The following is a 23774-nucleotide window of genomic DNA, read 5'->3' on the forward strand; positions in this document are numbered from 1 at the left end:
ATATATATATATATATATATATATATATATATATATATATATATACTGCACCACCCAGGTGCCCCTGTACTGTGGATATCTTTTTATGTCTCTCTCTCTCTCTCTCTCTCTGTCCCTCTGCCTGTATACACAAACACACACATAATATTTTAATAACTACATAGTATTCTTATGTGTTGATGTATCATCTTCTAGGTAAATTTTCCAAAAGTCAGTTGCCTAAAGGCCAATCTGATATATTTATCAAATATTCCAATTTACCAGAAGACTTGTTTCTTTTAACTACTTGAATATTATGTCTATTTTTTTTAAGTATATTCATTTTTTAATGTTTCTCCTGCAATTTTTCAAGTGGCATATCAACCTTGTTTCTGAAATTAAAAGAATAAAAATTTAATTTAATTTAAGCTTAAACTTAAGTTTAGAAGCATTAGAAAGAAATCACAAGTGACTAAAATATTCCCAACACATATGACATGCTAAGGCAAAATTAGGATGTGTTCACCCAGCAACTGTTTGCAAAACCATTTGACACAGAGGGATAAAACCACCCTGAGATGTGGAAGGGAAGTGAGGATGTGTAGAGAAATTTCTAGAAGGAAGCAGGAGATTTGCACCTTAGCTGTAACAAAAATGTGTCACCAGGGTTGATGAATTTTTAGAAATTAGTTTGAAATCCTAAAAATGTAAGGATGAGTAAAGTAAGGAATGAACTAGGAAACTACAGAAACAACCATATCTCAGAATACACTTAAGCTACTTGTTACAATTTTAAAAATCATGTCTGTAATATTTTCATTTTAATCTCTAAAAGGTAAAGACTCATGTTTTAAATATAAATTTAATACCATTATTATTAAACATAGAAGTGATGATAATTCCTTATCAAATATCCAGTAAATGGTCCAATTTCTCCAGTTATCTTATAATTCTTTTTAATAATTAAGCTATTTATTACTATCAACTAATGTTACTATAGTCCTAAGAAGATTCAACAATCCTGTTTTTAAAAATAGAACATTTTGGGGGTGCCTGGGTGGCTGAGTCGGTTAAGCATTCAACTCTTGATTTCGGCTCAGGTCATGATCTCAGAGTTGTAAGATCAAGCCCTGAGTCAGATTCTGTGCTGGGCATGGAGTGTGCTGAAGATTCTCCTTCTCTCTCCCTCTGCCCCCTCCCCCTGCTTAAAAAAAAAGAACATTTCTTAAAAGACATCATAGAAACTTTCAAAAGCTTTGAAAACAATTACATTTGATAAGAATTGTTATACACTTAAGCTATTAAAACCATTTCAATTAATACAAATTATAAACTTAAGCTGTCCCACAACAAACAGTTCCACAATAAATATCCTTTTCTAAGGTGTAACTGACCAGTTATTTTCATAGAAACAATGTATAGCTAGAAGTGGAATGTTAAGAAGTGCTCACATTTTAAAGGACTTCAATATGTATTGTCAAGTTAAAGATAGTATCATTTTCTCTCTCATGCCAAGCCCAACCATTTCATTTTATGGTGAGGAAATTAGAGCTGAGAGAAGAAAGTGGTTTTGTCCATGATTACAGAACTGTCATGGCTGGATCTAGCAGCCCTGCTTCCCAATTCCTAATTTGCTGCACCTGTCATTATCCACTGCCTTCTTCCAGGCAGGGACCAAATTACCCTTCAACTTCTCTGCTCTAGATTCCAAACGGTCAAGCATTTGAACACTCACCTACCTATTTAATTGTCTTTTTTGGACTCACCGTAATAAATGCCGTGGCTAAAATTGTACTGGCTTATTAGGGTGCTGATAAATGCAGTCAATTTGCTCTTTTTATGCATCCTTATTTCAGAATATCACAGTATCAGCTTCACATTAGTTATGCTACACATTCCTATTATAGCTAACTACATAATACCTGGTTTTTCCTGCTGCTATGCATATGTCCTACAGCATATAATTTAAAAAAAATGCTTTCAAACCAGGTAAAGACATTGGCAAACGTAAGGTAAATTAAAATGTATCAGAATCATCTGATCAGATCAGATCACAGAAACAAAGAAAATGTAATGAGGAAGCCAGCCATACTGCAGGACATCTCTCTTGGGGGGTGGGGAGAGCATATTTCTGATTAGTTTTTTATTGATACATGCCATAAGTTCACCCTTTTAAAGTGTACAGTTCGGTGGGTTTTAGTATACTTACAAGGCTGTAACACCATCACCGCTCTGTAATTCCAGAATCCTCTGCGTCTCATGTGTGGTGTGCTTGCAGAATGTACACACTGCATTTCAGCTGTGCACAAACAAAGAGAAGAAAGGCCTTCACATTCTTTAACTATCTCTCTTCATCCCTCTGAATAGCGGCAGGTGGGAGAACAGCCTTAAGTTCGCCAACACGGTTTGAATTTTTTCCAGTTTAATCTTTTATCATCATGCCGCCGCTTCTTTAACCTGGGAGCGTCATCCTTCACGTTTCTTCTCCTGCTCCCTTCTAAGATGGTACCTAAGTAGATAAAGGATTTCTGTTGTGCTATTTGGGGAAAAAAAAAGCCATAGATTCTCTTCATGTTCTTTGTCTGTCTGCTGACATATGACCGGACCCTGCTGATTGTGGGGAGCTTTACCCTAACAGCGCCCCCAGAACGAATGGATCACATCGGGACAGTTCCAGAACCCTTATACCTTCAACAGGCTGAGTGAGGGGAACCTCGAGACAGCTGCCCGGTCTGCTTCACTCCGTGTGAGGTGGCAAGCAAAGAGGGAGGCAGCAGCTCTTTCACAGCTACAGCCTCTTCCAGGCTGGGTCTAGGTGTGTGGACCTAAAACTACTAGATGTTCTTCAAGCCTCTTCCCACCACACCCCCTGTCCCAATTGGCCCTTCACAGTAAAAGTGGTTGGGGTTGGCCCCCTTGGACATACGTTCTGTCCCATTCTTCCTCCTTCTAAAGCTCCTTCAGGCTCCTCTTTCTCACATTTTATAACTCAAGAAGTACTTCTTGTAAAGCACACCTCTCTCCCTTCTCAGGGGAGCCCAACCTTCCTCACAGACTAGAAATGATATCCACACCACAGAGCAGCCCTGGGTTGGGAGTTGTCAAGGATTTGCTCTTAAAATGGAACCCAGAGGAACACCAGGAGCTGGGATTACCAGATACCAAAATGACATTGACTTAATTGCCTCAAGACCCTGTTCCTGTTACATATGGTATTTAAACTTTAGGGACCTCAAATCAGAGGTCGGTCAAAGCCAGGGTCTGGACCCAGGCAGACCTGGGTTACCAGCTTACATAAATGTGTCAACACAATGGTTTTCTGGGAGATTTCATAAAAGAAAAATACCGAGAACGTTTGAAAACGATTACCATGACATACAGAGGAGAGAACTCTTATTTGTCTAAGTAAAGAGAGTCTGACTGTACCTTTTTCAATTCTATCTTTTTCAAAAGGAATTTAGGAAAATGGGCAAAAGAAAAGAAAGCTACTTAAGGTAGGAACCGATGGGGCTGATTGTGGAGTTTAGTTCTGGATCTTTCTTCTCCTCTGCGGTCCTGAGGCTGCCTCTGAGGCTTCTCTGACCCCTTTTCTCTCTGATAGGTTGTTTGAAGAAAACATTGCGACTCTTCCGCATATAGACTTTGCTTCTCTGAAAACATCTCTGAAGTCTTATTCTTGAAAGTAAAGTAAAAAGGAAAACAATCAAATGGTGTCAAAAACGCTTCTATTTGGCCAGGCAAAGTAAGGCTCTTAAGTTATCTAACTGGTCCTGGAATGCAAGCATGAGGCGTGGACATTATTTTAGGGATACATTCCTCTGAACGACCCTTGAACCAAACCCAGCCTACTTTGGAAGCTCAAGATCACTTTTATTTGGGATTGTTACCACCCATCTCTAAGTCCTTGGGACTTCCTTTCTCTTGCTCTGGTTTTCTAAGCTCACTAATTCAGAGATTAAAGTCACTCCACGGAAAGGCTGCAAAGCTTTGGGTGGGTAAAGAAGTGCAGTTTTGGGGGCGCCTGGAGGGCTCAGTCAGTTAAGCGTCTGCCTTCGGCTTGGGTCACGATCCCAGAGTCATGGGATCGAGTCCCGCATCGGGCTCCTTGCTCAACCGGGAGCCTGCTTCTTCTTCCTGCTGCTCCCCCTGCTTGTGCTCTCTCTCTCTCTCTCTGACAAATAAATAAATAAAATCTTGAAAAAAAAAAAAAGAAGTAGAAGAAGAAAAAAAGTGTAGCTTTAAAGCTGATGGACCAAGTTCCACTTCTACCTAAGACCTTTGATAACCTGGCACGGGTTCACATCACGGCTTTGCTTTCCTCATGTGGGCAATGCCAGGCACAAAGTAGGTAATTACATGTTCTTCTCTTTTTTCCCTACCCGCACAGATACTTCTAGTAACTCCAGAATGACCGCTTGATATTGCAAGGTCAGGCAAAATGTCGCTAACAGGAGAAAGATTTCAGAGCTCCCGATGAGTCTTTGGATGAGTAATTGGCTTGTTGCCGGGAAAACTCAATGCAAATTGAAGCAGTCAGTTTGGGAAGTGGTGGTGAAGTTCAAGGCCAAAGAAAAAGGTTTTAGTTTCCTTTGGTGGCTGCTGGAATAAAGGAGAAAATGTACAAGTCATGAGAAAAACAAAACGTGATACCAACACAGTTTCTTTGTAGCATTTTGTAAAGGCTAGAAATTGAGGTTCTGAGAGGTTAAATTTTAGTAACTTTGTTTTTAAATTTTAAGATCTAGGATTGTGTGGAATTGTTAAAACACGGATTCAGCTTTCGGATTCAGCTTTCATAGGGGAAAGTGACGTCCAGTGGGATATAATACCTTTCAAGCTTAGGAAATCTGTGACAAACAAAATAGTACCCAAAACATATGTAATATGCAAACTCAGAACCTCTCTCACTGTGCGGCTTCCCTCCCCCCTCTTTAATTACAGAGCAATGCGTACATTCACGTTCAGGTCATCCTGCAATACTACAGTATACAGCAAAGTTGGTGTAGCATGCAAGGTGCCCACCCAAAAGTAGGGAGGGGAAGGAGGGGGGTGGAAGAAAACATCCATGTAGATGGTCCAAGTGGCCTGGGTGCCACCCTGCGGGTGGGATGGCAGATGTGCCCCCACTGTTCCCTCTTTGAGGCGGGGTGGGGTTTGTGCATGTGCTTCTCATCATCTCAAGTGTTTCTCTTGCAATGTTGAAGGGAGAACTAGTTTTTAGACCTCATTTATTTAGGTGTTTAACAGACATGTATATAGCTCTTACTGTGTGCTGTTTTAAGCATACTTCTAAGCACTTTAAAATATCAGCTAATTTAATTCATTTAATTATCATAACAATGCAATGAGCCAGATAATTTTTCAGAAGGATACTAAGAGACAGAGAGGTTTGCATCTTGCCCAAGATCACACAGTTAATGATTGATGGACCCAGGATTTGAGGTCAGCGAGCCTACTCTATAGTCCTTACTCCAAAATATCTTGTAAACTGTAGTGTCTTCCTTAGGAATTTTTGAGAGAAAATTTCCGTATGGGATCTTGCGCCTTATAAGTGGACTTCGGAACCTAACCAGCAGGGTGGTGGGTATCCTTTCTTTTTCTGTGCATATGTGGATTCGCTCCCATATCGATATGTGTGTGTAACTGTGTATATGTGCATTTTTTCAATCAGTCATGATTGATGGGCAAGAATGCCCGAATTATACAAATCTGTCTTTTTAATTCACCCTACTCTTAGAATATGTCAGTCTGACCCAATTTAATGAACTCTCCCCTATTGATGGACATCTAGATTGTCTCTGTGTATAATACAAATACCATTCCTTACCATAAAACAAATAAACTAAACCTGACAACCACGTGAAGTGATGGATGTTAACTAACTTTATTGTGGTCATCATTTCACAATACACAGTGTATGAAACATCACATTGTGTACCTTAAACTTACACAAAGTCATGTGTCAGGTATATCTCCGTAAAGCTGGAGGGGAAAAATAGAACAAATCGATCCCCAGAAGGAGAATTCAGAGTGGATGGTTTCGTCTTTGTTGAGCACATGGATGACTGTAACACATTATTGGATCTGACCACAGGCAGCAGGGGTGAGGAATGAAGACTCATACTTCGTCTTTTTTCCACAATTTTTTTTTCTTTTTTTTAAAGGATTTTGGTATTCTAAGGCCCTTACGTGAGGATAAGCCACCCAGTGGATATTTGTTGTGTGACCAACAGACATTTTTGGAAAGAAAAGTTACCCACCTCCCATTTCCTGGTTGTGTGGGTGGACGTCCCTTTGTGAGCAAATGGTTGCCCAGCTGTTTCTGTCTCTTCAGACCAGTAGTTGAGCTCATGTGAATATCCCAGGGCTGTATTTGCATGTGAAACCCCTGGTTATTATCATTATTGAATGAAAATGTCCACATATGAAATATGCCTTCATTAACTGCTAAAAAAAAATTGAAGATATTGTCATAGGACTTGAAGATATTTACATCCGTAGGAATTGATGTAAAGTCCGTCATAAGAAACCTTAAGTATTTGTGCCGGGGCCTTGCCCTCCTGTGACGAGCTGGGGCTACTTCCTCTTCCTTTCGTGAAAGCGCTGTCACCCGCCCTGCACTCTTGCTCTTCCTGCCAGGAAACCAGCTCTAGCAAATCTGGTGCCTACCCTGTTACCCCATCTCCATTCTCCTCTTTTCCTGGGCTTAGTTTTTTTCCGTTTTTGATTTTTTAAACTCATTACTGTCTTTTTTTGGTGAAAGCATTTCAAATCCTTTTGAGAAAGAAGCAGGCCACAAAAATAATCCCTTCATTCAGCATCCTTAGTAAGTAGATAAAGCACAAGTTTCAAAATAGCCGTCCTATGGCAGAATGGTGGAGCACGGACTTACAGCTAAAGCTGTGTGTGAGTCCCGGTGCTGGCATTCCCCACTGTGGCTTGGCAACTGTTCACACAACCTTTCTACGCCTCAGCGTACTCCTCTGTAAAGTGAGGTTAGTGACACCTGTGTCATAGGGTTTCTTCAAGAGGTAAACGAGATGCTTAGAAAATGATAAATGTTTCATTAAATATACTAAGGTGGGAGTCATTGTACAGTGTAGCCCATATCATTTGCAAACATGTAACCACTTTCTCAGTTTTTGTTGGGGGTACGTTGTATTTTCTACCTTTCCGTTACCTTCCTACAGCAGAAGGCATTTGCAAGACCTGGTCTGAGTTCATCCCCATGTCACAACAAGGAGCTCTCTGAGCTTTCTTGCTGGACTGTGAGAAACTGTAGGACCCCAACCCAGAGCTCCCTGCCGGGTGCGCAGTCAGCAGAGGCTGACTCATGAGCGACCAAGGATGATTTTTCCACGTGGGGCAGTGTTGTAATTGTTTCCATCTGCAGCCCATGCATTGGTTCTCAGTGATCCATGGTGATGAGGGAGGGGAAATTATGAAATAAGCATAAAGAAATGATAATTCGTGGACTATCACCACCCCTCACACATCCACCTGCTTTCTGTTTCCATCCTTCATCTTCCTTCCCGGGTTCACTGCCCTTGGACAGTCACCGTTGTCTCTTTGTCTAGACGTCTCAGAGGATAAGATGTCCCCATCCAACTCTCTCCCCTCTTGCTCCTACAGAATTCTCTGTGGGAAGCAGTGGTCTCATCATATCGTTTCCCTGGGTAAAGAACTTTCCACGGCTTCCTGCTGAAATAAAGTCTGCGCTCCTTGGCATGGTATAGAAATAACACCCCTCAAAGTACTTTCCTTACCTCATCCCCTGTGCACACACACACACACACACGCGTGCGCATGCACACACACACACGCACACACAGAAATACACATTGCAGGGGTTTCTAACATTTTGAACAACTTTATGAAAAAAAGTAGTATAACATAATATCCCTTTATTTTCTGCCCACTCCAACTTTTTATTTTGAAAATAAAGCCACAGGGGGGGAAAGAAATGAAAGAACATCCTCACTTAGATTGACTGATTTTTTAATGTTATGCCACATTTGTCTCTCCACTCCCTTCTCTTTTTCATCTTGGCCAAAGTGTTGGAACTTGCAGACACCATGAGACTCCATCCCGGCACACGTGTGTATACATCTCCTAAGATATGATATTCTTCTGCATAACCATAGTGCAGTTATCATATCCCCTATGAAACCCAGCAATTCCCTGATACCATGTTCAAATAGATTCAGATTTCCCCAATTATCCCAACCTGTGTCCTCCTCTACCCCCACCCCCCCAATCCAGGATTATTCAAGGCTCACCCATTGTGTTTCTTTCGTCTCTTAATATGGAATAGTTCTGTCCTCACCCCCCAACCCCTGTACTTTTCAAAGTATCCAGACTAGTTACACACTATGGATTTTTCTGATAATTTTGTTCCTCTAACGTCTGTGTTTCCTATAAACTAGAAGTTAGTTCTAGAGGTTTCTGTGTCTTTTAAAACAACTGAGGTGGGTTTCACCTTCTTTCCTTCTTCTTGTCCACCTTTTGCAAGGGGAGTCAAGATGAGCGTGTGCGAAGGCGGAGTGCAGCAGACCAAGCTGGTCCATCCATTCGTTCTTGCCGCTCATATTCCCTGAGCACCGCTCTGTGCAGGCGCTAGGTAGCTACTGGGAATAGTGCCCTGAAGAAACAGGCTGGGGACCTCCCTGTCTGCCTCAATTGTGGTGGGGGCTGACCACGAATTAATCAATACATAATGGGATGTTGGTCACAATCAGAAAAAGAAAAAGCCTGAGGAATGGGCAGAGGGGTGATCTTTTCAGTAGGATCTTTAGTGAAGACCAGTCTGGGCAGGTAACATTGTGTCTAGGTCTGGAGAGGGTGGAAGAGAGAGACAGAGGTGCAGAGACAGAGAGAAACTGAGAAGGAAAGAGGGAGAGAGAGACAGGCAGAGACAGAGAGACAGAGGGAGACAAAGAGAGATACAGAGTGTGCACTGGAGCTGGGCAGCTGGCCAGGCTGTGGGAATGTGGGCAGCCCAGAGGCTCGGTGGGGGTGCAGTCAGTGTGAGGGGGAAGCAGGGTGCTGCGAAGGGCAAAGGGCAGCAGCAGTCAGGTGGACCCTTCAGGGCCTCCTCTTGGAGCTGGCTGTGTGCTCAGCGGTGGCATCTTCCCTTCTTGAACAGCACCATCTTAATGGATGACCAGTGAAACACAGCTTTTTTTGGGAGGGGATGGGGGTTGAGACAGGTGAGAAAAGAACTTGCGTGTTTACTTATAGATCAACTCTAAAACCCATCTCGCTTATTTATAGATCAACTTAAAAACCGTTCTCCAGGGGCACCTGGGTGGCACAGCGGTTAAGCGTCTGCCTTCGGCTCAGGGCGTGATCCCGGAGTTGTGGGATCGAGCCCCATGTCAGGCTCCTCTGCTATGAGCCTGCTTCTTCCTCTCCCACTCCCCCTGCTTGTGTTCCCTCTCTCGCTGGCTGTCTCTATCTCTGTCAAATAAATAAATAAAATCTTAAAAAAAAAAAAAAACAGTTCTCCATTGCTGAAACTTTAGCATATTAAAAAGGGGGGGGGGCTGTTTTGAATCAAAGAAGTACTTGCTTCCCCTTTATTTTGGGAACTACAGCTCGCTAGTTTCGGAAAGAGGTATGACCGCCCTTTAGAGGCTTCATATCTCCATGATGAGATGATAAACAAGTCGAAGGTTGCAGGCCCCCTGGAAGCCTGCAGGACAAGGTGCAGAGACGAGCTGTGACCTGTGGATGACAGTTTGACAGAAACCTCAAGATCTGAGGTTTCTTAGAACAATTCCTCCTCCGGGAGTTATTTCCTGATTCCCACCACCTCCTCCCCAAACTCGGAATCATCTCTCCCTCCTCTAAAGTTCTAGGCAGTGGTCCCCCAATGGCACTGCTTCCTAATTCCACAGATTACGCCCCTCCCGGGGGGAAGGGACAGCCTGCCTCCACTGGGCCCCAGGGAATTTCCTGGAATACATGCAGGGAATCTGTTCTATGTAGTTTGATGCTCCTTCAGCTTTGGGAACCGCTGCTCTACTGGACCTTTTAATGGAGCTCATAACAGATTTTTTGTTTTTAATGTACAGATTTAACCATAAGGCTATGCTGTAAGGCAAGCCTCCTATCTGATTTCAGTTTTTAAAGTCATCTCTTTAGTCCCCAGAGGGCTTGGTGCAGTGCTCTGTACATCCTAGTATTAACCAGAGAAACGAATAAAGGAGTTCGGCATTCGGAAGCACGGTTATGTCGTTCTGCACTGGTCGGGCGGGAGCCCCTTCCCTTCCCTGTTCCTCCTCCGAAGCATTATGCACGGTCACGGCGTGCTGATGCCTTCATTTGTGCCCCCGGCTCCACCATCTTTCCTGGTTTGCACACTCACATACCTTACTGGGAAGCCCACTGGAGCTGGTCATCTGGGTGTTCCTCCAGGCAGCATGCCTCCCATATCGGCATCTCCTCTTTTATTTCCAGTCTTGGTAAAGGCCACTGCCATTTTCCCAGGCCCCAAGCCACATTCAGCTGGAGCCAGGTTCTGCGCCATCTAGCTCTTAATCATGGTTGCCTTTGAGGCCTCAAGCCCCCTCACTTGACCTTGCCCATGGTGTCCTCGTGAAATGACAAAGTAAGAAAAACAACTCCCCAGCATGGCACCCAAGGTGCGCCTCCCTATCCATCCCAACGCCTGGCCTTCCCTACCTGCTCCTTGGCCAAAGGGTTTCTCATCATACAACAAGTTCCCTGAAGGGATCAGCTTGAACTTCTTCCCTGAAGGAGTGAGATGAACCAGTTCCCCAAAGGGGTGTGATGAACTGGTTCCCTGAAAGGGCCATGTTATCTCGGGATCAGTATTTTGCATGTGAAATTCCTTCTTCCTGGAATCCCTTCACTGACTCTGTCCTGCTTTGACTCAGAGCATTTCCTTCAGGACGTTTCCCCTGACTACCTCTTTTTCCACTTGCCTGACTTAGGTGCCCTTTCTAGGTCCTGTGCACCCTCCGTCATTGACTCCCCACACTGTACTGTAATTTTAATTCACGATCATTGCCACAAGAATAGAGCATCTTCAGGGCAGGAATGATGTCTTCTGACATAAAATTGGTGTTCAATAAATACTTGCTGAATGAATGAATGAACACGCAAACGGTTATGTGAACAGTTTTCACATTTGAGTTTGTTAATATTTATAATAAAAAAATAAAAATGTTTTCTTTTTATTCTTTGTGAATGGAGATATTTTGGTAGCTTGGAGCCAGTTCTAAAATGGTAAAACAATGTCATTGCTTTTATATTCCCACAGGAAATATGGGATGTATAAAATCAAAAAGGAAAGACAATCTGAATGACGATGGAATAGATTTGAAGACTCAACCAGTACGTAATACTGACCGAACTATTTATGTGAGAGATCCAACGTCCAATAAACAGCAAAGGCCAGTAAGTAGATAGTCTCAGGGGAGAATTCCCACAGCAGGATCAAAGCATGGCTGCGTAATTTAAACACCAAATCTGTAACATGTGCATGCAAAAAAATCACATCCATTACTTGGGCCTCAAATAATTTTTGATGTGCTTTATAACCTAATCCTTTAAAGAGTTTGTAAACATTTTAGGAGGTAACTGGGCCACTTACTGTACAATAAAGGGCCTTTGATCACCTTCTCATGTGTAAAGAAAATCATCTTTCATATCACTGGTGGAAAGACCCACCCTTTATATATGAAGAAATCTGTCTCTCTGAACTTCTATGACTTAGGATAGGTAGTGAGATTAGCACAGTGGTCTGGAGGCAGAAGAAATTCTGGATTCAAGTCAGAAACTAAAATAAGTGTTAATGTGCCCTTTCGTGTATCATATTTTATCCCCTATCTTGTCATTCTTCAGTTAACTTCAAACAGTACAGATTATGAAGTTGTGATGACTTATTATAGAGAATTAAACAATTAAAAAAATACACAGCTAATTCTGCCCGCTAACCTTGGACAAATATCTGTACCAGAAATTTTATATGAGTGACGTGCTATTCGATGCAGTTGGGAAATGCTTGGCAAAGGAAGACTTAATAGTCTATCCGATTTCATGGACAAGAAGACCAGAGCTTTGGATAGTTCCTATGTTAAATGCACTTTACTTCAGATCTTTTATCCTTTCCATCTATTTTAATACATATATATATTATATATTATATATATTATATTATCAAATTAGCCCCAATGCCTTTATGAAGAATTTTCATAGTGTCTCTAGTCTGACATGTTTTAAATATAAGACCTTGGCATTATAGAGTGTGTTATTGTTACCAAGCCTTCTGCCAGCTCTTTCCCCACTGTTCCCTATTATCCTGTACGTTTGATGTATGTCAGTCTCATGCCATTGCTGAAATTGAGAAATCACTGCTGGCCTTCTTAAAAAGTGGAGATGAAGAGTGAATATATTATTACTATTAATTATTGTAATGATGTTTCTAGATAGATAAATTGTTAAAATTACATAGAGAGAAACTCAAAATGTAGAAGACTATAGCTTTAATAATTTATATAAATATAATATTTAAAAACATTACATAAACAAGTATAAGTGTAGAACTATATTACATAAATATGATTCATAGAAAAGATAATGATTTAAAGAATTGGAGTCACAGATAGTTTCCTTATTATAGACTTTAAGAGATCTCATAAAAAGAATCTTGCTTTTCCTGGTATCACGTGCTAGGCATTTTATATGCTTTAAACCCAAGTTTTCTTTTGCAATGATGGACAAAGATGCCCTTGATTCGGAAAAACAAAGGCAAATCATATAAACGTACCATTTTTCCTCCTACTAAGAGTAAAAGGGGTTAAACATGGAGTTGGAAGGCAGAAGTTGTAAACCGGTTTGCAATATGGCACCTCCCTCCTGGATTCTGTCTTATAGTCTGTGCCTTCTCTGGTCATAGCTGCCCTTGTTTCCTGAGCGCGGCAGCGTGGCCTTATCCCATGGCCATAGATAACGCTCCCAGCCGTGACCAGATGTGCCAAAAATGAACACTCTGGCTCCATGACAGAGGAGCTCTGAGGAGCCGGTGAGGTAGAGTTGATGGAATTCAACAACCCCCCAAGGAAAAGACATTTTGAGGAAAGAGTTATGGCAGATGAGTTGCCCATACGTGTTTTGGTCTTCCAGAAAGTCCGTTAAAACATTTGTAAATTAAGGACTCTTTGATATTTCAAAATCAGCTTGCTGCTTTCAAAGTGATTTAATTAGTTTCTCCTCTTCTATTTATTTCTTCTAAACCATTTATAATTGATCATGCATCCTAATTATGCAAATCCCCATGATTAAAAAATCAGTCTAGAACTTCTTAAAGTAAATATTCAAGGATAACAACGGACCCCTGATTTTCTGATGCCAGGACGTAGAGTAATGTCCCCTTCCCCACTGCCCGGACCTCATAATTGGAGATTTTATGGGCAACGGTCATCAGAAATTTAAATTTCAAAAAAAAAGAAGAGAAAAGAAATTTAAATTTCAGTGCAAACTGTTTTGGTCCCATTCCATTAAGTCACTGAATCAAAGGGAAAAGTTGCATGATTTGTGGATATAGGCCTTGGGCAGTACTTTCCTGAAAAGGGGCCCAAGAGGTCTTATCATCCTCCCCATGGTCACTGAGAGAAAAAGGAATTTGATTTAAAAGGTCAATGAGGTGGCCTTTTGTCCCACGGACCCTTCCTGCTAATCCACCTCCCAACTGAAGTAACCAGGGTTGCCATCTGTCCCCGTGACGGGAGCAGGGTCAGCCTTAGGAAGCCTGGATCCGTCAGGACCTGTTCTTAGCCTCTAGTGACAGAGCCCTGACTGGTTTTCTAAACAAGTCTGGGAAACACGGAGATCAGGAGTCCTGGCCAAAGTGGCAATCCCACCAAGCCAACAGGGGCCCAGGCCATTTCCATCTTGTGCTCTGCTGTTCCTGGTGTCTGGTTTCCATGCTGAGACTGCAGCCTTCACCTGTTCACTTCCTGGCACCACCGACGGCAAATGACTGCTTTTAGAAGGGAGAGCCGTTCTGCTGAGCTGTGTCGGTTGGGACTCAGCTCCGCAAAATGTTTTCTCTGTTCTCCTCTTCTTTTCGGCTTCCTAAATTAGCCATTCTAAACCTCATTTGCTACTGTGAAAAAAATGATATGAGTGTGAGTAAGAAAAGCTAAATGTAAAAATCCTTTTCCTAACCAATATTCTCTCCTAGGTTCCAGAATCTCAGCTTTTACCAGGACAGAGGTTCCAAACTAAAGGTATGTTTCCATAGCAACATGGTGGTTTTCCTTTCTTTACTGTTAGAGATACTATAAGGGAGTCGGCTTGGGTGTTTTTATTTATACTTTCATTGTGGAGAAATCCATGGAATATAAAATTTATCGTTGTAGCCATTTTTACGTGTCCAGTTGAGTAGTGTTAGGCACATTGACATTATTGGCAGCCAGCATCCATCTCTAGAACTTCATCTCCCCAGTCTGTCCAAACTTAACACTACCTCCCTGTTCCCCTACTCCCCTCAGCCCCTGGCAGCCACTATTCCACTTTTCACCTCGATGAATTTGGCTACTCTTAGGTACCTCAAATAAGTGGAAGCATAAAAGTGTTTGTCCTTTCGTGTCTGGCTTATTTCACTCCTTGTAACGTCTTCAAGGCTCATCCATGTTGTAGCTCATGTCAGAACGTTCTCCCATTTTAAGGCTGAATCATATCTTGTTGTATGTACACACCACATTTTGTTTATCCATTCATTTGTCACTGAACATTTGGACTGTTCCCTCCTTTTAGCTCTTGCGAATAGTGCCACTCTGAACATGGCTGTATCATTTCTTAAATAAAGGGCAGCAGTTAATTATAGTTGTAGGTCTGTGTGGTTGGGGATAACATGAAGTGTATCCAGTGTGGATGATATGTTGCTTACTGCAGACCATGTGGGCTCTGAGCCCCACTAGGCAGGAAACACACGGTTATTCATCTTTTGTGCCTGATAAAGGCTTGTTAAAATGTTTCCATTGATGGATTCTTGAAGGTCTTCCCTTTCGTCCTTCATTTTTAGATCCGGAGGAGCAAGGAGACATCGTGGTAGCCTTGTATCCCTATGATGGCATCCACCCGGACGACTTATCTTTCAAAAAAGGAGAGAAGATGAAAGTCCTGGAGGAGTAAGTACCCCCACGCACCCTGTGCCTGCTGGCCCTTTACTCAGGCCACTGAGTCCTGGCCCCTTCGTATTGTTCCCAGCAGCACAGCAATAACCAGCCTCCCAGCCTCCTGCTTGCTAGCAGGGCTTTGGGAGTGGAAGGAGTGGGGCCAAAGGAATCTTCCTCTTATGTTCTCCAGCTTTCCGTTTGAATGCAGACACCGGTTTCTTTATCCATCTGTGCCCCCTTAAGTAGTTTGTGTCTGTGTGGAATTTGCATGTTATTTTAATGCCATGTTTAGTTAGCTGTATTGCTTAAATTCAGACTGGGTTTATGGGTCCGACTTGGTTTGATTTTTAAGGGCACTGTGCTGAAGCAGCCATCATTTTGGAAAAGCCCCTACTCAGCAGTTGTCCTCTTTCTGTGAAGACACTTAGACATCGTCATGTCCTTGACCCACCCCTCCCCCCCCATGCTGACTCACAGACCCATGGCTCAGACCACAGGGGCTTGGTACTCAGAATAAGGATTTCGCAAGTATTTCCCCCTGATCTTGCATACATTGTCACCCTGGCCCGCCAACCGGGGTTGGAGGAAGGAGACCTTTTAGTAAGTACAAGGTGCTAAATGATTAAGAGCACTTACCGCTCACGGGTGAGTGTGAACTTGGGCCTAATTCTGGCCCTGCCTCTTGATAGCTTTGTGACCTTGACCAGTCAGTTCGGCTCTATGCCTTTGTTTTGTCACTTAAGAAATGGGAGCGGCAGTGGCTCTGTCATGGGGTTGCTGTGAGAATGTCGTGTGTGCACATGTGTGTAAACACAGCATAGACGTACAGTGGGCAGCAGCTTCGTGTCATGTGGCTGTCCTTCAAGTCTTGCAATCAAGGAGCCCGGCCGTGTGTGGGAATTTGAACATTATAGTTGAGGCTCATGGGAACCCTCCATTCCTGCCTCCTTCCTCGGCCCCAGCCTCCTCCTTGGCTCCATGCTGAGAGCAGGAACGTGGGGATGAGCCTACCTGCTTGGAATTCTTTATGGTTTTCCATTTCTTTTCTTCACAGCAGCTCTCTATGGAAATTAGATGTTTTAACAGAGGAGTTTATAACGTGAGAGCATGTTTCATTGTTCCCTTGACTCCCGTTTCTGTGAGGGTCCTACAGCATTTCTTAGAGATCCTGGGGGAAATTACAAACATGTTGCTTCTACAAAATAGGAACCATTTTCACCGATTCTTGTGTGTACAGCGCTGAGCACAGTGACCCAGTTGTGAGGCTGTTTCCTTTGCCTTAGTCTCTAAACACATTTTTATTTCAGCAAAAGGAATGAATTTTCCTGCTGGATTCTGGGATTCCAGGGATCTTACCACCCTCCTTCACCCCACAAAACAGACACCTTAAGATAATTGCTGTTGCAGTTCTTGACTCATTGGAAACAAACACTTATTTTTTTTAAAAAGATTTTCTTTTTTTAAAAGTAATCTCTACATTCAGTGTGGGACTCGAACCCACAAGCCCGAGATCAAGAGTCAATGCTCAACCAACAGAGCCAGCCACACGCCCCTTGGACACAAACACTTTTTGATGTCTGTTTCTCTTCCAGGCATGGAGAATGGTGGAAAGCTAAATCCCTTTCAACAAAGAGAGAAGGGTTCATCCCCAGCAACTACGTTGCCAAAGTCAACACCTTAGAAACGGAAGAGTGAGTCCTTCCCTCTTGCCATCTTGGATGGTTTTGTTTGCTGCCTTGGCTTTTTTATGCATTCCTTATCTTTTTCCTTCCCTGGAGAATAACATCCATGAAATGTGACAATGTCTTCTCAGGTGGTTTTTCAAGGATATAACCAGGAAAGACGCAGAAAGGCAGCTGCTGGCTCCAGGGAACAGTGCCGGAGCTTTTCTTATTAGAGAAAGCGAAACCTTAAAAGGTAGGAAGTGGTTTAAGTCCCCTTGTAAATCACTATTTAGGAAATCATTCTTAGAAACTAGTCTAGAATTCTTTAAAAAAAAAAAAAGATATATTCTTATAGTGAAAGTTTTATGGTTTGATAACAAATAAACTAAAGTGATTAGTTTTACTACAAAAAGTAACATAGCAGACATAATTACGGCCATGTCTTACCTCGCTTTATGTTTGCTGAGCCTCTTACATTGCGGTTGAGTGTAAATCTTGATATTTTAAGAGAAAGGAAATCAAAATAACTTTTCAGTTCAGCAAAATAATAATAAAAAAAGCTAGCATGAAGAAGGAAAACGGCATGTTGGTAAGCTTCATGGCAACAAAATGGTAGCTTCATTTGTCAAGTAGACTTCTTACAGGACTTAAATTATGCACTAGATACACAGTGAATTTACATTTTGCATGTTTTATGGGAAAATGTGTCCTACAGTGTTGTATAAGGCAGATCTTACTTGTAAAATATAAGCACAATCTCTACTTGCGTTTTTCCCCACAGGAAGCTACTCTCTTTCTGTCAGAGATTATGACCCTGTGCATGGTGATGTTATTAAGCACTACAAAATTAGAAGTCTGGACAATGGAGGTTATTACATCTCTCCACGAATCACTTTTCCTTGTATCAGTGACATGATTAAACATTACCAAAGTAAGTAAAAACTGAAGGTCGGACAAGACAAAACAGATTTATCATGAAGTGTAGGGTGTCAAACACATTTTTATATTACAATTCTCCTACCTCATATTTCTTTTGGATGAAGTTAGAGGATCATATTCTGTAACTGATTCTAAATTAATCTATAATTATGCATTTAAAGCCAGATTTGATCTTAGTGAGTAATTATCCCAGTTCTTCCCACCCGATCCATGCTGTCTGACAGTTAATGTTCCAAAACTGTGAGGAGAAAAATGAATATTCTCTTCATGTAGTGCATATTTTTACAACACATCTTTAAATATTTGGAATCAGAATGCAGATTTGCAGATCTGTGTCTTTGTAGATGTATGTGTATATGTGTATAAAAGTAACCTACAGTCTGGATAAAAGAAAACAGAAATAACAATGACAAGAAAATATTTAGAAGTGGCAAGTCAATGGTCTTCTGTCTCCAGTGCCACTTTCCAGCCCTGTGATGCCAAACCCATGGGCGGCCTTTAGGTTCGTTCCCTGTGTGACTGAACTGAGTTGCAGTGGGTAGCTGCTGGTACAGTTTATTTCTGCAACCCACTCCGAGGGGATACACAATGTAGGTCTGCAGACAGTAGTAATGGATAGAATCAAGGATGTTCTGAATTGTCTTTCAGGTAAGAATTTCCAAAGTCACGATTAGACAAGAGATACTGCCATAGCATTTTAGGTTCGTAGACTACGTCGACCTGGAAATGATCCCACTAGTAGTCGAAATTTCTTCATAGATACTGGTAAATTACGAAGTAGGACATTTCTTAACCTTTTTTTTTTTTTTTAATCTCTTTCACATTAGAGCAGTCAGATGGCTTGTGCAGAAGATTGGAGAAGGCGTGTATTAGCCCCAAACCACAAAAGCCATGGGACAAAGATGCCTGGGAGATCCCACGGGATTCCATCAAGTTGGTGAAAAGGCTTGGTGCCGGGCAGTTCGGGGAAGTCTGGATGGGTGAGTGTGTGGCTCTGGCGGAGGCGACCAGAGAAATAAGGGCTCAAGCCAGTGTCCATCCATTTTCTCAGCCAAACATTAAACCATGTCAGAAGCATCACTTGTTTTGTTTTGCTTTGTCCACCTGGCACCAAGAACTGGCCTCAAATTGGTTTGGTTGGACTCTCTTTGTTGTAATTTTCTCTCTTCTTTTTAAAAGTTTTTTAAAACCATTTTTAGTTGAATTATAGTTGACATACAATGTTGTATTCGTTTCAGGTATATAGCATAGTGATTCAACAATTCTGTGTGCTGTGCTCTGCTCACCATGAGAAGTGTAGTCGCCATCTGTCACCATACGACATTGTTATGACATTATTGACTCTGTCTTCCATGTTGTGCTTTTCTTCACCGTGACCTAATTGCTTTATAACTGGATGTTTGTACCTCTTACTCCCCTTTACCTATTTCACTTCTCCTCCTGCCCCTGGTAGTAGCTCTTTTAGAATGAACATTTATAAGGGAGAGGACAGTGGGTTTTTATCCTGACTGTTCTGTCTACTCATTCATGATTCTCTCATCACCAGATTCTCTGGACACATATTTTAAGGGTTGGGAATTGGCTTCCCTCTCAGGGAAAATTATATTTGGGGTGAGGATAGTCCTTAGTAGTGGGCGTAATAGGAAGCATCACATTTATTGCACTTTCTCACCAAGAAAGTTTCTAAAGATGTGCAAAGTGCTGCCATTAATGAATCATTCCTTTTTGTCAAGTCCTGCCTTCCCAGGCTGACAACAGGTATGATGAAATTAGAGCAGTGACTTCTCCAGAGGAATTTTTCCCCATGTCTTTTCTAAAGTTTTTATAGCGAATGTGAATTTTCTTTTTCTTTTGTGATAGAATTTTTAAAGCCTCTCTTTAAAAAGTCATGTTCTCTTTGAGGTTCTAACTGAAAATGCCATTGCTCTTGTTAAGGATAACACGTGAAGTCATACACATCTTAGTGGATCGCTTTTTCTGTGCCAGCTTTGTCTGAATGAAAAGCAACTGTGATTTCTAGAGAGACGAAGGGGTAGCAGCTTTTAATCCTGTGCAGTCCCCGCTGAGCAGAAGCTAGACACTCAGCCTGCTGCGACCATGCAGGCACCTCGCTTGCCCATCCAGGGGTCCGGTCTGTGAGGGAGAGGGGTTTTCTCCTCTAACGTCTTGGCCACTAGTGTCAGAGTACTGCCTCCTTTCTCCTGTTGCTGTTGCTTGAGTTGAAGCATCTTTTAAATACAACAGATACTGACCCAGCATAGAATGAGTTCTCACTGCACTGTAAGTCTGTGAACTTGTTGTGGAATTGAGGTAAACGATAATTACAGAACCTGACAGTCTTCATTTTGGTTGGCATATTCCAGAACCAGTCAGTAGTGCCCATTTCCATCCCAGTCAGCAGATTCGTGGATGTGAGTGTGTGCTCCTGACGCGGCCTCTTCTCATTCACACTCTGTGGCCCAGGTCATAGAATCAAACTCCGCCTTTATCTGTCTGCCGTTTTCCTTTTTATTGAGGTAGAATTTGTGTCACATAAAATCAGTCATTTTAGGATTTTATTTATTTATTTTAGAGAGAGAGAGCGTGCGTGCGAGAGAGAGCACAGGCAGGGGGACAGGGAGAAGCAGACTCCCCACTGAGCAGGGAGCCCGACATGGGGCTTGATCCCAGGACCCTGGGGTCATGACCTGAGCCAAAGGCAGATGCTTAACTGACTGAGCCACCCAGGCATCCCCAAATCAGTCATTTTAAAGTGAACAATTCTGTGACATTTACTACATTCACACTGTTGTGTAACCACCACCTCCATCTAGTTCCAGAATACATTCATCACCCCAAAAGGAAGCACTGTGCCTGTGAAGCAATCGTTCCCCATTTCCCCTTCCCCCCGGACCCTGGCAACCACCATTCTACCTGTCTCAATGAACTTGACTAATCCAGGTACCTCATGTAAGTTGAATCACACTGCATTTATCCTTTTGTGACTGGCTTATGTCACTTAACGTAATGTCCTCAAGGCTCCTCCGTGTTGTAGCATATGTCAGAATTTCATCCTTTTTATGGCTGAATAATGTTCTGCTGTATGGATATACCACAATTTGTTTATCCATTTATCTGCTGATGGATATTTGGGTTGTTTCCACCTTTTGGCTATTGTGACTAATGCTGCTACGGGCGTTCACATACAGATTGTGTAGACAAATGGTGTCATTTCTATTGGGTATATACATTCTTTTAGGAGTGAAATTGCTGAGTCATATGGTAATTCTATCATTAACTTTTTGAGGGATCATCAAGCTGTTATCTGCTCATTTAAAAAAAAAAGCCACCTTCTTTATTCCTCTGAGATATTTGTATTTATTTCTTAATATATTTTTTTGCAAACCCACAGAATAGGGGCCGGAATTGTGTAATAAACATTACAGACACTTCACCTGAGTTCACCAGTTAGTAGTTTGCTATATTTGCTTTATCTCTTTTCTACATACATACACATACACATAAATATTTTATTTTTCTTGGTGTTGTTGTTGAACCACTTGAGGGTGAGTTGCAGATGTGATGACTTTTCACCCCTAAATACTGAAATATGTGTCTCCTAAGAGCAGGACCATTCTCTTACATGATACCTTGGCCACTTGAGGAGATCTAACATTGATGCATACTATTATCTAATACAGAGTCTAGAATTTCTTTAGTTGTCCCAGTAATGCCCTTGAGCTCCTTAGGATCATGTATTTGCATTGAGTTGACATGTCTTCACTATCCTCTACTCTGGAACAGTCCCTTGGTCCTTCTTCATCCTTTATGACATTTTGTAGAACATGGGTCAGTTGTTCTGTAGAATGTTTCTCATTTGGATTTTTCCATGATTTGGCTCAGGGGTTGCCTTTGTGCATGAATACTATCTAAGTAGTAAGTGATGCTATGTCCTCAGGGCATTTACCAGGAGGCACAAAATATTAGTTAGTCCCATTATTGCTCATGGTCTATTTGATTTTAAGGAGGTCTACCAGATATCTCCATTGTAAATATTACTTTTTAATTCCCTTTCATAATTAATTAATAATCTGTGGGGAGATATTTAAGATCATGTAAATATCCTCTGCTCCAAAAGAATTTTCCCCAAGTGGTTTCAGCATTATCTGCTCATTTTGAGTTCTTTTCCCTCTTAGAAGCCATCACTTCTCTAAAAAGAAGCTGTCCCTGTCTTCCTCCACGCTCCCCGCAAACATGTCTTCTCCAACCCCACTGGCTCATGAGGGAACCAGGTACCTGCCTAATTCCCCTGGCCATCTGAGTGCTCTTCCCTCCCCGTATTTACCATGATTTTGAGTGGGGAGGAGGTGATGAAGTGAGGGGTGAGGAAGAAGAAGGATAGAAGGAGGAATATCCCAGCTGTACAGTGTCTTCTGGTCCCCTCTAGGCACATATGCATCAATTATCTCTCATAGTCACCGCAGTAACACCGTGAGGTAGGAATTATTGCCATCATTTGATAAACAAGGACACTGGACTCAGACAAGCGACTTGCCCAAAGTCATTCGAGGCAGTGAAGACGCCAGCCTCTTTGGCATCCCAAAGACCTGGACTCACTTGCTCGCTAATAAGCTATTTACAAGTTAATTTGACCTCATCAGTTTCCACATCAGTAAAATGGGCAGACAACCATCTTTTCAGTTGCTGAAATGAGAATGAGATTATACCTGACGTGTTTTCTATACAATATGATTCTGTGCTCTTCAGTTTTATTTATTTTACCGTATTTGGCCATAGTCACTGGAAGCTGTATTTCATTGGATTTTTCCCCATTTCCAGTCATGAGTTCAAACTATAAATGATCCAGTTAGACCTTCCTGTGAATATTTGCCAGCAAAGGACTTGCATACCTGTCACAAAGAGAAAAGTAGAGGGAGCTTAACTAGGGTGTACTCATCTGCTCTAAAACAGTAACCCAGCATACGGAATGATGGTTTGGAGTTCTGTTCTAACCTCCTTGTGTTCAGCTGTGAAGCCAGGATAAAGGCATCAAACTACATGCTATTTGCACTGGAGAGATAAGGGATAAGATCTGCTAGTTTGAGAAATTGCTTTGAGGGAAGAGATTAAGCTTGTCCTCTTGTATTTTCTTATAATTCTCTTTTTTGAATATTAAAGATTTTATTTATTGATTTATCAGAGAAAGAGAGGGGGGAGAGAGAGAGCGCAAGCAGGGAGAGCAGCAGGCAGAGACAAAAGCAGGCTCCCCGCTGAGCAAGGAGCCCGATGTGGGACTCAATCTCAGGACCCTGGGATCATGACCTGAGCTGAAGGCAGATGCTTACCCGACTGAGCCACCCAGGCGCCCCTTCTTAAAATTTTCTTGAGAGCTACTAGCAAGCAGAATGGTAATCTCTTTGCCAGCTTTACCATGGTGGTGGTCACAGGAGCAATATGCCAGCCCAACTCGGCCAAAGAAACTGATGAGGGGGTGAGCTAACGTAGCAGCAGGGGGCACATGCCTGAGTCGACTGGCTCACAGTACATTTCTGTCCTGAGTGGCCCAAGCCTGTGCTGAAATCGTTACCTGCAGCTCAAGCTCATTGGTCCTTCTGAGATTAGGAAAACCTCTGCTTCCAATTCCAAATATACTAGACCTCCTGCCCGTTTCTCACCTTTTCCTGTTCATGCACTTCCACTGGCCACCTGCTAAATCTTCACACTGTTTTTTTAGAACATTTTTTAGCATGTGCCCAGGTGGTGGGAGAAACTGAGCTTAAAAGAGAGGAGAAATGTGGCATCAGAAAATATGTAATTGTTCTATCAGGAGTATTATTTGGATTTAAACTGTTTGAAAGAAGGTAAAAATCTGGTGAAAATTCACCATTTGAATAGCTTTGCTAATAATTTTGTGTTTATGGTCAAATGCATATAACATAAAATTTACCATCTTAACCATTTTTAAGTATACAATTCAGTACTGTTATAGACATTCCCATTAGACAGCCAATTTCCAATGCTCTTTTTATCTTGCAAAACTGAGCTTCTGTACTCTTTAAACAAC

General features: G+C 42.0%; 1 protein-coding gene across 4 annotated transcripts in view; it reads left to right on the forward strand.

The window, feature by feature from the left end:
• LYN (LYN proto-oncogene, Src family tyrosine kinase) overlaps positions 1-23774 on the forward strand; it is a 117353-nt gene that overhangs the window by 43088 nt on the left and 50491 nt on the right. For 2 of the 4 annotated variants that reach the window (XM_040625726.1, XM_008706702.2), the window contains exons 2-8: positions 11267-11403; positions 14192-14237; positions 15035-15140; positions 16721-16819; positions 16942-17045; positions 17574-17723; positions 18559-18711. In XM_040625726.1, the coding sequence (XP_040481660.1) occupies positions 11272-11403; positions 14192-14237; positions 15035-15140; positions 16721-16819; positions 16942-17045; positions 17574-17723; positions 18559-18711 (790 nt within the window). In that variant the 5' untranslated portion in view covers positions 11267-11271. The remainder of the gene's footprint in view (positions 1-11266; positions 11404-14191; positions 14238-15034; positions 15141-16720; positions 16820-16941; positions 17046-17573; positions 17724-18558; positions 18712-23774) is intronic. The other 2 variants (XM_040625727.1, XM_008706703.2) reach the window with 1 other exon arrangement.

The sequence above is a fragment of the Ursus maritimus genome, unplaced genomic scaffold, assembly GCF_017311325.1.
Source record: "Ursus maritimus isolate PB19 unplaced genomic scaffold, ASM1731132v1 scaffold_9, whole genome shotgun sequence".
In the NCBI taxonomy this organism is placed as follows: Eukaryota; Metazoa; Chordata; class Mammalia; order Carnivora; family Ursidae; genus Ursus; species Ursus maritimus.